This window comes from Falco cherrug, chromosome 16 (assembly GCF_023634085.1).
Source record: "Falco cherrug isolate bFalChe1 chromosome 16, bFalChe1.pri, whole genome shotgun sequence".
In the NCBI taxonomy this organism is placed as follows: Eukaryota; Metazoa; Chordata; class Aves; order Falconiformes; family Falconidae; genus Falco; species Falco cherrug.
In genome coordinates, this window is record NC_073712.1 from 7,032,164 (window position 1) to 7,048,789 (window position 16,626).

Genomic DNA, 16,626 nt, shown 5'->3' on the forward strand with positions numbered 1-16,626 from the left:
CGGGCGGTGTTGCTATGCTACCAGGTGCTGGTGGATCTGGGGCTCCCAGCAGAGACCACCACGGAGGGGTTGCTGTGTGGGAGGGGGTGGCCGGCGGGGAGTTACGTGAGCTTGGGCACGGGGAGATGCAGGACACGCAGCGGTGTTTTGGCCCCACGGCTGTTTGCTCCCTCTCTTTGTGCCCTCCACGGTGGCAGTGTGCAGTGGTACCTGCGATGGGGACTGTATCCCTGGAGGTGCTCAAAACCCAGCCAGGGGCTGGATGAGGTGGTCTCCAAGATCCCGTCCAGCCTTGGAGAAACGAAGTCCCAGAAGTGGCTGGCCATCAGGTGCAGCATCTGTGCCAGTTCGTGGGTTGCAGGTAACCGTCAGCGTTCACGTTGCCTGTGCTGGGTGGGCAAAGGGAGCATCGCTCTGCCTGGTGCGATGCAGAAGGAGCCAGAGCTGAGGGACCAGCGCAGGGTCCTGTCCTTGGCCTGTCGTCTCCGAAGTGTGGGAGAACAGAGTGATTCCAGAGGGGAGGCGGGTCTGCAGGGGGTCTGGCACAGCCTGGGGTGGCCCAGGGCACCTCTTCTGCCAGGGGGGAGGGGGGTTTTCCTGGCTCTTTAAGGCTGTGATTGGTCCCCCAATATCTGCTGCTGAGGATCAACAGATCCCTTTGATCCACCCAGCCTCCTTGATCCAGGCCGGGGTCTCACCAGGCTGGTCTGTGCACACAGAGTGGGGTGGCTGAGCACCCATGGGGTCCTGTCCAGCCCAGGCCCCCTCAGATGGAGCTCTCTGGGAGGACCTGCTCAGTTCTCGCTGCTGAGCAGGGATGTGGCAGGAAAAACGGTTTCTAAGTGAAATCTCCATGGCAATCAAAACACCGAGCCCCTCTTCACTTGCCTCTAACCTCTGAAATGCAGCAACAATCCTTCTCCCCTTCTCCAGAGATGCACTGCTCTCCTGTCTTCTGCGTTTTCCTCTGAACCCCAAAGTAAACCGCAGCATCTCACTTGAATTTCTCAAAGGGAGTGAAATATGTTGGGGTTTCTTTTTTTTTTTCTTTTTTTTTTTTTTCCCCCCCAGATCTGTTGTATGATTGTTCTCCCTGCCTGTCTGCGCTTGAGCAGGGGATCCTTTCCCCATGTAATGCTGTGAGCCATGGGGGCGCGCGGTGAAGGGGCAGTGATGGAGAGCTGTGCACCAGCAGAGATGACCCATCTCTCCGGTGACTGTGATGGGGCTGTGTGGTGCTGCCCCAGCCCCGCTGCCCCCAGCCACCACTGCTCCCTGCTGCAGCTGGATTTACAGTTCTGAGCTGCCGGTTCTCATCTTTCTGGCTCAAATTTGAAGTGTTCACATTTCCCTCCGGTCCTTTGTGCTGCAGTGTGGTGGTGGTCACAGGGCATGAGCTGGTGATGCTCCTCCAAACTGCGGCTCCCCGGTGAGCAGCACTTAGCTGCATTTCTCCAGGTTTTGTTTTCTGATGTTTTAAGGCAAATCTTTCCTTAATAAGCAGAAGAATTGAGGATTGATGCGCTGAGGCGTAAAATCGCTTCGGAGCAGGTCTTTGAAATACTCTTGCAATCCAAACACAGGAGCCAAAGGGAGAGCTTGGGCTGTGTTTTTGGGGATGCCAGTTGTCACAGCATTGCTGATGTAAATGGCGATGGACCTGTGCCCGTGCACACCAGGGAGGACTTGGCCGCTCCTGCTCTAGATAAGACAGTCATTGCCAAGAATGTGGTGATGTTGGGCCAAATCCATCTCCACCGTTCTGCTATTCAAATTCATTAACTAAATAGCTGGTGAGGAAAATTGGCTGGGAGAGAGGGGCCAGGGATAGTGTCTCTGAGGCTGGTTTGTGGCTGCAGGGAAGCAGCCCTTGCTCCAAGGAGTGTCCCGTGGAAGTGCACACTCAGCCTTTCTATCTATGGTGCCTTTCCATGCCTAGTTTTATGGTTAGCAGAGCCACGGTTTGTGAGCTGCCCATCTTCCTCCTCCTGAGCTGCGCATCCAAGCTGTAACTGTGCCCCGGCTCCTTGGTGCCAACTGGGGCTGCGGTGGGATGGGGAGCCGTGGGGAGGGGGCACCATCCCCTCTGCAGTGTCGGAAAGCTCCCGGGTCCCACCTAGAGCTCTTATTCCCAACACAGAGGCCCGACGTGAGCTGCTGCCTTTGCTTGTTTTAAAAAGGTTTTTAAATTGAGGGTTGACTTCTGCAAGGTGAGAGGCTGTAGGAAGGACACTCGCCAGCTGGACGTGGAGCACGTCCCTCCTGACAAACCAATGAAATAAAAACCCCTCCAAGAATAGAAAAAATCTGCCACAGAGGCTTTGTTGTTGCCTTTCTTGGCTTAGAATCACTCTTTTGAGAGCGTGTCACCGTAGTCATGATGGCCCATGGGTTTTTTACCTCCCCCGTAATAGCCTGTTACAAGCTCATGGCTCATTAGATGAGTAGTAGATTGCAAAGGGGAGGACGGTGTGGCTAACTCGCTGGGGGCAATGGGCATTGTGCATCACAGCCGCCCACCGCTTCCCAGGCACTGCTCTGGGCAGCCTTTATCCTGCCGAGCATTAGCCCAAGTGCCAGATGAGGCTCAAGTCATTTATTACAATCGCTGTTTCCTACCACTGAGAAATAATGTAGGTTACGGAAGGGGAGCCTGTGTGCAGTGGGCTGTGATGGGCAGGGAGAGGACGCGGCGGGGTTCATCCCTCTGTGCTGCTGCGGGTACCCCAGGCCACCGGGCTGATCCTGCGCAGCCCGTGGGTGGCTGTCTCGCTGTGGGCCACGGCTGTCTGCAAGTTACTTTATGGCAGTTTCATAGGGGATGGTAAACACGCTGCCTGCTGAGTTTAAATGATGCCAGCGGGCTGAGTGGTAGTTAACCTCTGGCATCTGTGACCGTGCAGCGTTCTGCATCAGGTTTCTAACAGGGCAGGAGTAGGAGCACCCTGGAGCTCCAGGCTCGCCATCGCTTTCCTGCCAGTTGCACGTGAGGGTGGCACGATGGAGGCGATGGGAACGTGCTGGTTTTGCAGGCTGGCAGGCAGATGTCGTGCCATGCAGCCAGGCCATCCCCAGGGGGTGGCTCTTCCCTGAGTTCCAGCCAGGAGAGCCACCGGTCCAGCAGCGGTTGCCAGAGTTTAGGTGCAGGCAGAGCTACTGAGCTCTTGTTTTGTTAACAGCTTGTTTCCTCCTGTCCTGGTACAACAGGAAATGTGGCAACGGTTTATGGTTAATAGCTTCTGTTTTTCTTCCTTCAGGCAGAATTGCATATTCTGCACCAGAAACTTTGCAAAACCGGAGGTCCGGGTACATTTCTGAAGAGCAAGAAGTAGCTGATCTAATCATGTGTGATGGAAGGAGCAGCGCTTCTTTTCCCAGGGTCCCCCAGCTGTGGTGCTGGTGCTGCTGGGCTGGTGCAGGTCCTGCTTGCGGGCAGGTTCTGGTTTATAAAACAGAAAAGCAGAGTCTTGAGCCATGGAGCATGCAGGGGGTTGGGGATGGATGCTGTGGTCACTCCGGGGAGCTCAGAGCCGTGCCAGAGCATCACTGCCATGAACGGCAAGGAGAGGTGAAGGGGGGACCCTCGGAGCCACCTTTATGGTCTCACAGGGCTCCCCAGACCCTAAATAGCTGCCAGAGTCAGGATAGCACCGCGCTGGGTCCCACGGGACAGCCAGCTGGGTGTGTTAGTTCTGCTCCGGCAGCCTTGCCGCTTGGCCACGGACTGAGTGGGTCCCTCGGGTTTTATCCAGGCACTGCCCTGTGCACGGTGCCTGTCAGCCCCACGGCGGGGTCGCTGCACAGAGAGATGATTAAAACTTTCTTTTCCTGGAGTCTGAGGGTGTAGGGGGAAGGTGAGCTGGGACAGGCTGGTGCAGTAGGATTGCTCCCGTCTCGGGGGGGGAAACGAATTGTTTTTCGCAGCGCTGGCAGTGTTTTGTGGCAGTGTTTTGTGGCAGTGCTGGTCCAGCTGACTCTCACAGTGCTTTGCAGTTTTCCTTTTAAAATCAAAGCGGCTACAAGAACTGGCCTAGCTACATTTCAAGCCCACTTAGACATGAGCACTGTGGAAGTGGTAACTTCTGGTTTGGTTTTTGCACCACAGTTGACCTGGGAGTCCGGGCTGGTTTCTGCCATACACACAACCTTCTGTTTCAGAGATGCATCTTTAAATCCATGGCTGGGTCTCAGCTGCTGGTGGAGCCGGGAGCCCTGTGCAAGGTCGCTGGGTTTGTTTTCCAGAGCAGTTTGGTTGCTCTCTGCATGCTTTAAATTGTGCTGCAGTGGAAACAGTTAAACCATCTGTCACTGACACTGGGAGATTAATGAAAGCAAATTAATTCCACACTGGGTGGAAGATGACTTAATAAATGACCCTAAGAGAACATAATACAGCCGCTAAAACCCGTAGTTGTCAAATTGTCCTAATGCAGGGTTTCTTTTATCAATTATAATGGCGCATGGAAGGGGAGAGAACAACCTGTTACCTGGAGCTGTGGCTGCACCATCGTGTGAACTGTCAGAGGTGTGATGGCCAAGGGTTGGAACCCTGTGTCCTTGGGGCAATCCTTACACCAGGGTGTTGACTCTCCCAGCAGCAGACGAAGGCTCGTCGTGCTGGGGGTGCTGTGCTGCTCTCAGGGCTTGGCCGGGCTGGCTGAGCAGCGGGTGCTGGTACGCTCCTGTGTGCAGTACGATCCTGGTGTCTGTGAATGCTTTGGTTTATGTTTGGGTTAATCAAAACAAATAGATGTGGTAAATAGAGAAATTAGGGGCAGTGTTTCTTTCCCAGTGTTTTCCCAGACTAGGCTCTGAGCATCACGAAGCTGCGGGATGGGCAGAAGGCGGCAGAGGTTTGGCAAAACTTTGGTGCAGGTGGGAACTGAGCTGCCTCCTGCCTCCCCCAGCGCTGCCATGCAGGAGCAGCAGGCGAGAGGGGCACAACTGCCCTCCTGCCACAGCAGCATATCCCAGGTGTCGGCCGATTCCTGCTCCTGGGAGCAAAATTCAACCTCCTGGAGCAGCAGCAGGGCAGCTATGGATGCCTCAGCAGGGTCACACTGCTGTGGGGGTGCTGGGAAGGCACAGGGCTCTGCAGCACAGTCTGCCCTGTGCCTGGCTGGAGGAGTACGAGTGTTTTGCAAGGATTGGGGTGTGCTGGGGGTGTTGGGGGGCTGAGCAAGCTGAGAGACCAGCCGGTACATCTGTCTGCCAAGATGCACACGGGGGAAGGCAGGATGCCAGGGGCTGGGCAGCGGTTTGTTGCTGGAGTTGCATGGGGACACAGTGTGAGACCTGTGATGTTCTGCCACCAGGACCGTGTTCCCGAGCTGGGCTTCCCGCTCCTCCTGCTGTGAGTGATTTAGGTTCCCTGGAGCATGAAGCAATTAGTGCCTGCCTTGTGCCTGCTGTGACGCCCAGGGGACCATCACCACCCCAGGCTCCTGCGGTCCTGGGTGCACCGTGCGTCCTCCATGGAAACCGGGTGGCATCAGCGCACGAGCTGCTCCCAAAGCTCTTAATAGCTGGCACACGCTGGTTTCCTCAGCTGGAACCGTCACAAGAGGGGAGGGATGTGCCCCACTGGGGAGAAGCAAATTGCAGTGACAGGGATGGACTGAGCCGCTCTGTTTGCTTTTGCCATGCGTGTCTGGATGGATGCTGGTCTGCGCCGGGTTGTGTTTGTGCCGCGGGTGAAGTGCAGCGTACGTGCGCGGCATGCCTTACCCCTGCAGCTGTGAGGTGCAGCTATAAGTCTCTTTGCATGCAGGAGGGGATGGTGCCGAGGGGTCTCCTGCTACGACTGGGGTGGGGGCCAGCCCTGGTGGGTGGCAGCACGGCTGTGCCTGTCCCCAGCGCTGTGAAACACGTGACATGACGAAGTGGAGAATTTCTGAGTGCACATCTTCCGTTAACTTAAAAGGGAAGTTTCTGGTCATTTTTTCATCCCTAACCCCCCCTCTTTTCATTTCTTACTTTTGAAAATCTCTACCCTTGGCATTATTTTTAAAGACTCCTGCACCAGCTCAGCACCTGTGTGCAGCCATGTAAGACCTATTGCAGTCAATAGATTGCAGCAAAGCACGCACCTAAAGACTGACGGATTGTGCAGTGGAAGTTGGCGTTGTGATAAGTGGATGTTTATATGCAATTCTTAAATACCTCAGAAAAGCTTCGCTTTTATTTTCTTAAGGCACTGAACAAGGAGGAGACTGTAATACAAAGTCAACGTTCCTCTGCTGGGTTACTGCTCCAGAGTGGTGTTTCAAGAGATCTCGTACTGTTTGCCAGTCTCAAGCAGAAATTGTGAACTCTCACTTGGGAATTGCTTGATGATAAATTTGGGGCTCTCAACTCCCAGGACTGTAGCTGTCTTGCCAGATTGCAACCAGGATTTCAGTCTGTCCTGTGCTTGATTCTCCACCTAAAAGAAATATCACAGCTAGCCTTGGGCAATGCTGGCTTATTTACAGCTTGCTGCATCCTTGTCGTGTGTGCTGTGGGACTGCCTGGGAAGAGGCAGGCTTTGCTCTGAAATCTTGCTCTTTTTTTTTGTTTTTTGCTTTTCTTTTTTTCCTTCTTAGAGGTTACAATTTTCATTCTGAGCCTTACTGGCCTTGATAGCACATCCCTTCACGCTTTCTGCTCTCCGCTAATGCTAACTTCTGAGCGAGCCCATATAAAATATGGGAGCGCTGCTTGCTGTTTCAGGCAGCGCTGGCAAAATGTATTCCCAGCCTGTCTCTGGGGAAGGTGGTGAGTTATGGAAAGGCAGCAGAGCGCGGCGCTGGGAAATCCAGCCCAGTGAGCATAGCCCAAGATGCATGCAGGCTTGTTTGCAGCAGGTCCAGGTCTGGGATGCTGAAGGCTATGCTTTCGAGGAGACCTGCTCTCCCGGCTGGGTGGAAAGCCCCTCCGCTGAAGGGCTTTGGGTAGCCCAGGCTAATACAGTGGTGTCAGACCTTGAACCACGAGATGAGCCTCGTGTAGGGAGTTTCCAGTGGTCTTGTGGCAATAAAGTCATCGAAGCTCCTTGGATGCCACTGTTGGACCCGTGTCCTGCTGCTGGCGAGGCAGCGGCTGGTGAAGAGCTCCAGCAAAGAAGTGAAGAGCAGGTATTGCTGCAGGCTGCAATTCTTGCTGCTGGTTTGCATCTGGCAGCGGGGTTTGCCGTGACTGGCATCCCTAGTGGGAGCCGTGCTCTGGGCAGGAGTTCAGCTGCGGTACCTCGCGGGGAACGCTGCTCAGCCCCGTGGCCCCGCAGGCTGGGAGCTGCTGTGCAGTCGCTGCGGTCCTGTCCTTGCAGCAGGTTGTTTCCCATGAGGAGACCCAAACGTGGCTGCTGGGCTTTATCGTGCAGCTGGGAACTCCTGGGTTAGTTTAGCTCCCTGTATTTTAATTTTTTTTTTAGAATAGATTTTCTTAGCCTACTTGTGATTTGCAGTTTACTTCAGGGTCACACAAGTCCTTGCTTCCATCTCTGGATTATAGGAGCCATTAACTCTGCAACAGACTGTTCTAGATGGATGCTGCAGGTGAGCAGGTGCTTTGTCCCGAATACCTGCTTCGGGCTTGTTGCCGTAGTCCCCAGGGATGGGATGCAGGGGGGTGTCCCCAGAAGCACTTGCTGCATCCTGGGGGCATGGCTGTGGCTTGGTATCTTTAATTTTGTGCTCTGGGTTTCCCTCCCCTCCTTGCTCCTCCTGCATGATGCAGGCAAAGCACCAGCACTCAGGGACAGCCCCAGGAGCCTCAAGGGGCTCTGCACCTGCCGGGGCTGCACTTGGAACTCTTAGAGTGGGAACACACAAAATCCCTGCCCGTATGTGCTGGCACGCCCTTTCCTGCTTTCTAGCAGGTTTTCGGAGAAGAGCTCGCTGGTTCGTGTGTTCCTGCAGCGCCTGGGCTCTGCTGTCACGCCGGCCACGATGGAGGATCGCATCCTGACATTTTGTTTGCAGGGTGTCCGTGGGCCTTGGCAGCCTGTGTGGCGGCGCTTGGGCAGATGGGAGGTGGGAGCGTGGCTCAGGCTCTGGCTCCAGGCTGCTGCAAACCTTCCCCGCAGAAAACCATCTGCGACTGCACGGTGCCGGTGCCTCACCAGAGCCTGCCGGCCGGCTCCCCCAACACTGCTCCCGCTCTTTCCATCTCACATGTCCCTGGAGGAAGATGGCTGGCGTCCCACAAACCTTGCTATGAGCCATGTCACCTGCTTTTGATGCCATTCGATGGTGGCCAGAGAGCTCTCCCTGGGGCCGTGTGGGAGCAGTGGGGCGCAGGGGTGGGCAGGGCGCAGCGGTGCTTTGCACGTTTTGCTCCAGCATAGCCCCAAGATGCGTGCCCTGGCTCTTCTGCAGAAAGCACTGTCCTTTTCCTGGTTTAGACAGCCAGTAATGGGCACTATGGTCCTGCTCCCCTCTTGTGCAGGTCTTGCAGCTGCTCCGACCCCATGGCAGCATCCTCCTGGGCTGGCCTCTGCCCCCCGTCCCAGCTCGGCTCAGCCCGTGCTGCCGGCAGCGCTGGGCTCTGCTCCGGCACGTTACACAAGCCCAGCCGTTGCCTTGCTGCTCAAACACTCCAAACCCTGGGCTGCATTTGGGAAGCTCCCACAAGCTGCCTCTCTGCTACAGGATCATGTTTTCCTGTTATTCATTAGTGACATTTCCACATCTGACCTGCATGTAAAACCCACCTACGTGCCCAATCTGTCGCTTGGCCACCCATGAGGAAATTCCCGCAAACCTGGGTGAGCAGCAGCCGCCGTCATCCTCCCGGCAAGCCCACGCGCAGGCCGACGCTGAGTGGTTTCTGACACAGGCTGGGATGCCTGGACTGGGTTTGCAGTGACTGACTTATTAATCACACAGCCAGCTTGCTGCTTGTGCGATTTTACTGCTTCGAGCTATAACTTCCAAAGCTTTGGACAAGAGCAGTGAGGAGCGGTCCAGCAGGGATTTAACTTCAGGTGTTGCTTGGGTGAGCCTGCTGGAAGCTGGTTGAGAAGCACCCCAGGTTTTTAAGGGGGTGCCTGGCTTGGGTAGGCAGAGCCATGGATACTAGGATTAGGATGTGATTTTTATTCCCCCCCACAATGACATTGTAAGAAGCAGAGCAATGCTCAGCAGGTGCAGGTGGCTTTTTTTTTTCCCTGTTGTTTTTTTTTTTAAACAGGTTTCGGAGGCTGGATTCTTTGCCCTGGTTTGTATTGGGACATCTTTACTGTTCTGTGCCCCTGCATCCCACTAACTGGTGGGGTTTGGGTTACCCTCCACTGGCTGTTACTGGTGTACAGAGGTGGTTTGGGGCAGGGATGTGGCATCCTGCACATTCAGCCTCTTGGCCGTACAGACCATCTCCACCTGCACCATCGCTGCCAGCGTGAGCTCAGGATCTGCACAGGCTCTTTGTTCCTGTGTTTCCTAAGAAAAAGGAGAGCAGAGCAGGTGCAGCGTTACCCAACACATCCAACAGCTGAAGCCTGTCTCTTCTGATTTCAGAATGTAACACAAACAGTAGAAGAAGAAAAACGCGAGCCTCCGACCATCCAGGAGATCAAACAGAAAATCGAAAAATACAATGCAAAAGTTACAAACTGCCTGTTGATGAAGCTGGTACGTATTGGGCCCTGTTTACCTAATATGCAGGAAGTGATGCTGGTTTCTCTGGCTGTGAACTGAGCTGGGCTGGAGGAAGGTTCCTCCAAGCAAGAGGGCTTGGGGCTGTCGGGGTTTTCTTGTTTTCCTTACCCGATCTGCTTTTTCTCCTGCTCTTTCCTCCTTGGGTTCCATTAGTGTTAGTCACCCACACTAGAGGTAACCCTTCCCTGCCTCCATCCCTTCTCGCCTGGGAGATCCTTGGCACGGTGATCTGTGGCATGGCGATCTGTGGCACGGTGATCTGTTACCAGCCTGTGCTGCGAATGAGTTGCCACGAGCCGGTGAGCCCACATCGGGGATGTGTCGCGGTGACGCTGGGGCTGCGGCGCTGCAGTTCAGCACCTGTCGCAAGGCGGATTTAGAAACACCAGGTGGATTTAGTAATGCGAAGTGGATTTAGAAACACAAAGCCTTTCTAGGAGGAGATGCTTTTCTCCTCTCCACTGCCAGGTGGGCTTAAGCAGAGGTCTAAGACCAACAGTGGATGCCTTATATTTTGAAGCTTTGATTGCAAACTCACTTATCACCACCTGTAAGTAAAGCCTTGGTGTGTGGTGAGAAGACAAGGAAATAACCTCTTTTACCAGCTGGAGTATCGCAAAGGTACAAACTTCAGAGGATCTTACAGAGTACGGGGAAAAGCTTCTCATAAAGTGAAATAACTAAATTGTAGAACTTCCAGTAACAGCAGCTACGTAACTGCCTTGCTAACATCAGAAAATAAACCTGACATTTATTTTAAAAAGTAGATGTTACAACGCTTTCCTTTGTGAAGGCTGCACAGTAACTTCTGCTGGAATGTCTCACCCACTGGGTTTTATCACCCCTTGACTTACAGGAGTCATTTGGGACCCAGATGTTTACTCCTGAGTTCTTTGGCTTGAGGTTTAGCAGAAACACAGTCCTGGGACTCGACTGGGCTCAGGTGCTCGTGGTGGCCCTTCGTGGGACCACGGGAGTGCTGCTGGCACCGGTCCCGTGGCATGGGCAGTCCGTACAGAGCCAGGCTTTTCCCTTGGTTTCTGCATTTTTGCAGAGCGGAGGGTAGGGTGAGGGACCTGTTGTGAGACAGGCTGATCTTGAATGATGATTTACTACATGGAGATATGACAATGTCGTAAGTGGGGAATAAATCATGAGGAATAGAATTGGGAGATCCTGCTGAATGGGGGTGGAGACCTTCCCAGAGGTTTCAAATCCTCACTTAAGTGCAACTACAAATTACATGTAATGGTTTCCATGACTGAGTTGTAGCAGTGTTGGTTTTAAATAAGACAAGATCGCGCAGACACAAGGAAGGTCTGAGTCACTACCAAGTGGGAGGAACAGGAGAAAATCAACAGAGACTAACCCAAAATTACTGGTTGCTTTTTACATGATTAATAAGAAACTCTCAAGCTCCTAGCAGTACTGAGGGGTGGGAAGTCCTGCAGTCACCCCACAGGCTGCAGCACTGTAGACCAGAAAGCCCCTTGTAGCAGGGGGAAGGAGTGGGAAGACTCCTTGGAGCCTGACCCCCTCTCCTTTGCTTTAGAACGACGATGGGACGTACACAGGTTTCATTAAAGTGCATTTGAAACTGCGCCGCCCCGTGACGGTCCCAGCAGGGATCCGGCCCCAGTCCATCTACGATGCCCTCAAGGAGGTGAACCTGGCTGATATGACAGACAAGAGAACCTCGTTCTACCTGCCGCTGGATGCCATCAAGCAGCTCCACATCAGCAGCACAACCACCGTGAGCGAGGTGATCCAGGGGCTCCTGAAGAAATTTATGGTGGTGGATAATCCTCAGAAGTTTGCACTTTTCAAGGAGATGCGGAAAGATGGGCAAGGTGAGTTTGCGCCCTCGGACCCACCAGCTTTCCTGTGGCCCATTGGTTTGGCTTACTATGTTGTGTTGCAGAAACACACCCAAAGCATTCTCCTGGACTCCGCGGTGTGTCAGGCAGGTGAATAAATGGCCGGACCTCCACTGGAGGTGATGCTGCTTAAGTTCATGGGGAATTGCTACTCTTCAGAAGGGGTCTGAAGCCACCTAACAAAGATCGTTACAGATCTGTCTTAGAGACTGTGCTACTTTCACTGTGATCCTGAGCAGCATGAACCGCTTTTACCTGCTCCAGTTGACCTCCTGAGCCTTCCTCTGCCCTGGCAGCTGCGATCTCACCGTGGCTGTCTGCTCTCCCCTTGCAGTGCTCTTCCAGAAGCTCCCCCTCACCGAGTACCCCCTGTACCTCCGGCTGCTGGCGGGCCCCGACACAGATGCGCTCAGCTTCGTGCTGAAGGAAAATGAGACGGGGGAAGTTGAGGTACGTCAATGACTCTTGCCCTCGGTTTTTGCTGGAGCGCTCGCAGCGTTGCAGAGCACGCAGCAGTGTTGCAGAGCCGGGAGGCGTGCAGCAGAGGCAGCGTGGGTGCAGCCATGCCATGCCAGCAAGGCCGCATCCCTCTGTGGGGCTGGCTTTGCCTTCTAAAATACTGAGTGAGGTACTGGCTTTTCTCCAGACTTGAATTATCAGCTGAATGGACTGTTTGTACTTTACTTTAAAAAAAAAAAAAATAATAATTTTTTTTGGTCGTTTATTGCTCATGGTTTTAAAAAATTTCAACTTGAGCTGTGAAAATAGCAAAGCCAGTTTTGATGGCCAACCTATAATCTGTTTATAGAACCAAGCTACGCCACCCCAGAGTTAATCCTCAATAATTAGCTTGGCTAAACACTGTTATAAGTAATCCACTAATTTAAGTAGAAGCCGGGGACGCTCAGGTAATAAACCCGCCGTTTGTGTTTGGTTGCGATGGTGCTTGCCACCACAATGAAAGCAAATGTTGGGAGCTGCTGCAGCCCACAGGATTCCGCCTCCCACCAGGAGCGGGACTGCGGCGGGTAAGGATGCTGCAGGAATGCCGGCTTGCCGCGGCAGTGCTGAGCAGACATAAAGCAGTAGTTATTTGTGAAGCGCTCACAGCCATCAGCCGGTGGCCTGCCTGTTCCTCGCCGCCAGCCCGACGCTGGTGCGGGTGACAGCCGGAGCAGCCTGTCTGCTGGCGTCCTGTGCCAAGAGCTTTACTGAAGCTCAAACAGTTTTGATCACTTTGCAATAAAATAAGGAGCACGGGCTCCTGCTGGGACTTCGCTCCCCTTTCGTAACAAGCAGTGCAGGCAAATGCTACATCAATCAGTCCCATATACATTTTGGTTCCTTCGGGACCTGTGCCATCTCTTGTGGTGGGAGCTTTAATTCACCTGAGTAAAGATGATTTCGATTAAATCTGCTGTCTCAGGGGCTCAGGACTCAGTCCCTGAGTCTCAGCATAAAGACGGTCCTTTATGCTGTAGCCCACTATTCCCCTCTCTCTCGCAACGTGATGCTGTGAGATTAGGCTCCCTGGGGATCAGATACATGTTTAAATGTCTTTTTTTTTTTTTTTTTTTTTTTTGTTCCTTTTCAGAGATTCAGGAGGTAAAACCCCACAAAAGCAGTAAGGTGAATGGTGTGTGCTTACTTTCCCTCTGTTTCTACTGTCTTTGCAGTGGGATGCGTTCTCCATCCCGGAGCTCCAGAACTTCTTGATGATACTGGACAAAGAAGAAAAGGACAAAATCCAGCAAGTGCAAAGGAAGTATGAGAAGTTTAAACAGAGACTGCAACAGACCTTGAAAGAAGCCAGAGGCAAGCCTGGATAACCCTTGGGGGGGCACTGGGCATCAGACTAAGCTAGTTATTTTTAAAATAGAAAGACACTTCTCAGGACACCTTATAGTAGTCGCTCTCCCTCTTCATCCTCCATTAAGGACTGGCTCACAGCATCCATAAAATGAGCATACTGCATTTTCTTCTTCTGAAACCTCTTATCCCAGGACCAGAGCCAGTCTAAGAATGGGAAGCCTGTTTTAAAACTGCGCCGGTCAACAAACCAAACACAGCTGGCTGCTGCTTCGCTTTTCAGCTGGACCATCTGACGGAAAAGCTTTGAGGAAAATGCTCCGTGTTAAACCCAAGAGGAATGTCTACTGGCTTATGTTTTGAGCAGGGTAACACTTGCTGTTCACACTCCTCCCAGCAACTTGCTTGTTCTTGTTCGGAGGTGCTGCGGCTCCCTGCGCGCGCCCACGTGGCCCAGTTCTTGTTTCGTAAGTAGAGCGCAGGAAGCAGCAGCGATGGTGGAGGAGGTTGTTGCACCAAACCACGTGGGTGTTGCAGCTGTAAGCAATGCCGGACGGACTTGTCAGGGCTAACGTAGCCAGGGAGATGTAAAGTTATGACAGCAAGGCAGCTGCAACACCCAAACAGTCTGTTAGTAAGTATTATTGAAACTTGGTAATAGTAGTTCCAGGAAGAGGCATCCATTTTGGTTCTATTTAACTTCCAGTTTTGAAAGCAGATGTGAATTAAAGCAAATACCCCTGATGCTTAGCTAAGTTAGCCAGTGTTTTACCATTTTTCTATTCTGTGGTAATTGGGAGCTATGTTTTAAGAAATTGTTGGAAGAGTGATGGTTGGGGCATAGGCTGACGGTTCGATATTGAATGTTTAGCAATACATGTCCAACAGACTAACCCAGGAAAACTAAAAACTCCTTTCACAAAGCAAACTGATTTTGAACTATGACCAGGGCTGGCACCGAGGGAGAGGAGCCTCAGCAGGGCCAGGGTGCGGAGGCAGCACCAAGAGCACAGGCTGCCTGCACGGGAGAGCCTTGGTACCAGGAAGAGTAAGGGAACTATTAGTCTCAGATGCTTTCTGCCCACCACTGTCATACCACGCTTCCTCCTGGTAACCCTCCTTGCACCCCTCCTGTCCATGACACACCATCCTCTTCCTCCCTGCGCCACCCTGTATGTGTCGTGTTCTCCTCCCCTCCCTCCCCGCTCACAACCGGTGCTCTGCCTGCACGTCCAGGAAGGTGACCAGATCTCGCTCTCTTCGTGGAGCTAGGAGAGGACAGGCTCTCTCCCCTCCCTCAGGGCTCCCCACCATCTCCGACGCACGCACTGTGCAGCCTTCATAAAAATCCTTGAGCTGGAGCGTCAGCTACTGCCGTGACTCTGAGCAGAACCCCTGATCTTGCTGCCGCCATGCAGGGATCGTGGGAGGGCTCGGAGGGCTCGGGGGATGCCAGTCTGAGAGAGGAGGGTCCCCGCGTTTACTCGCAGCGCTCTGCACCGAGCACGCTGCACGCAGCCGGGTTCAGTCTTCCCTCTGTCTGCACAGGGCACCGCCACAAAGGTGAAAAGGGAACGGTGACACTAGCTGGGGTCGGCTGGAGCATGTGAGAGGGTTTCGTGTTGACTTGATGAACCCGAGTCCCTTCGAGCTCGTTGCAGGGTGCTGTGACCCCACCTGCGTGAAGTGGGGAGGGAGGCAGCAGGTTGTCAGGTAACACAACAGAGACGATGCGGAAGAGTCTAAAATTTACCTCAGTGCCTTTTTTTTCCCCTTAAGCATGAAAACTTTGCATTTGGGCTAAGGAAGAGTTTGAAAGGGGCTTTTGTCAAGAGGCCTTGCCAGTCCTGTCCCCCAGTTCCCTGAAGTACTGTGATGAGGCTGCTGTTGTCTGTAGAGGGATGAGGAACTCTTTTGTTTCTTTCTTGAAGGTGATTGGGATTTTTTCCCCCCTCCCCCAACTTATTCTTGAGTATGTTTGTTCATAAACTGCAAGAGAGTAACTGCATCACTTACAGCCCCTCGGTTTGTATAACTGCCACTTTCTGCAAGCTTAGTTCAGCTCCTGTTTTAGTCAGCAGTGTAGAAGGGTTTGCTAACAGGGCTATGGCCTCGGGCACGCGGTGCAGGACAGGCCTCCCAGCTGTACTGTACTCTACACCCAGATGACCTTTAACAATGTGGCAGCAGCCCAGAGCGGCGGGTTTCACGCTCTGGGGCTGTTTGTCCATTTACGAGAACACATACTACTTCACTGTGCACCTGTGAAGTAATTTAAGTAACATTTATCTAGTGCTTTGAGTCTTGAAAGCACCGTAGAAATACTTCTCTTCAGCCAAGAGGAAGAACACTGTAAAAACTGCCATTGGTTCTGAGAAGTATGATCCAGACGCTTGTTTTTAAATCCCTTCTCTTTCTGGCTAAAAGTTGTAAAGATTCCTTTTTCGTTGTCGTCGTCGTTGTTTTCTACTGGAGTTTTGGTGACCGTCTCCCTCTCCCCTCCTGGAACCCAGCATGTCTTTGACATTTTGTAGAAGGCATGGCTTCTTATGCAATTACCGTGAATGCTGCTGAAAACCTCCTGCGGAGAGGAGGGCTGTTTCTTTTGGTTTTTCAAAATACGGGGCATTTTAAGAATCAGTAGATTTTGAAACTCGAATTCTCAGTGGTTGAGCTGTGTCTAGGATAGAAGCACTGGCCCCTTCCTTAAGCGCAAAATACTGTTGGCAGTGCAGTGCCTTTGGTTAGTATATTGTCTTGCCTAGTTTGTGTGAGTTGATTTTTCATGTCTATTGTAAAACATGTAAAATAATGTGTATAGAATAGAATAGTAAAGCTTCTATGGCAAAGTGAAATGCATTTTTGCAATGCTGTAATTTATTTTTACTACTCCCTAGTAATTCTATGGCATTTTTAAAAAATGTCTCACTTCCAGCTTTTTTGAAGGTTCTGAAACTACTTGTTCACACGCAGACAGTGTAAAAGACAACGATAATAAAACTGTCAATAATTAAAGAAATCTCCTTAACTTCTTTTTCTGGCGCCCTCCTATGGAACTTTCATGTATTAAGTCTGAAGGGAAAAACAGGAATCCTTCCTAGAGGTGAATTTAAATTTCTTATCCCTACTGTAAAGTGTTTAAGCTTCAGCTAAAGAGGTACAGAACATCCACCCCTGTGAAACCTGACCAAAGTGTTATTAATCTTCTCTTAATGTTTTAGCTGGATTTGACAGAACTGCTACCCATGTGTACCTATGATAAAGCTACAGTTAATGTTGTACATAAAAATGTGTGTATATAT

At 52.3% G+C, this 16,626-nt stretch overlaps 1 protein-coding gene across 4 annotated transcripts in view; it reads left to right on the forward strand.

Moving 5' to 3' along the window:
- Window positions 1–16,343, forward strand: part of RASSF5 (Ras association domain family member 5) — a 35,378-nt gene extending 19,035 nt beyond the window's left edge. For 3 of the 4 annotated variants that reach the window (XM_055728360.1, XM_055728361.1, XM_005447181.4), the window contains 4 exons: window positions 9,498–9,611; window positions 11,191–11,488; window positions 11,850–11,965; window positions 13,192–16,343. In XM_055728360.1, the coding sequence (XP_055584335.1) occupies window positions 9,498–9,611; window positions 11,191–11,488; window positions 11,850–11,965; window positions 13,192–13,344 (681 nt within the window). In that variant the 3' untranslated portion in view covers window positions 13,345–16,343. Of the gene's footprint in view, window positions 1–209; window positions 362–9,497; window positions 9,612–11,190; window positions 11,489–11,849; window positions 11,966–13,191 lie in introns of those variants that run through there. The other variant, XM_055728362.1, reaches the window with a different exon arrangement.
- The last annotated feature ends 283 nt before the right edge of the window (window positions 16,344–16,626 follow it).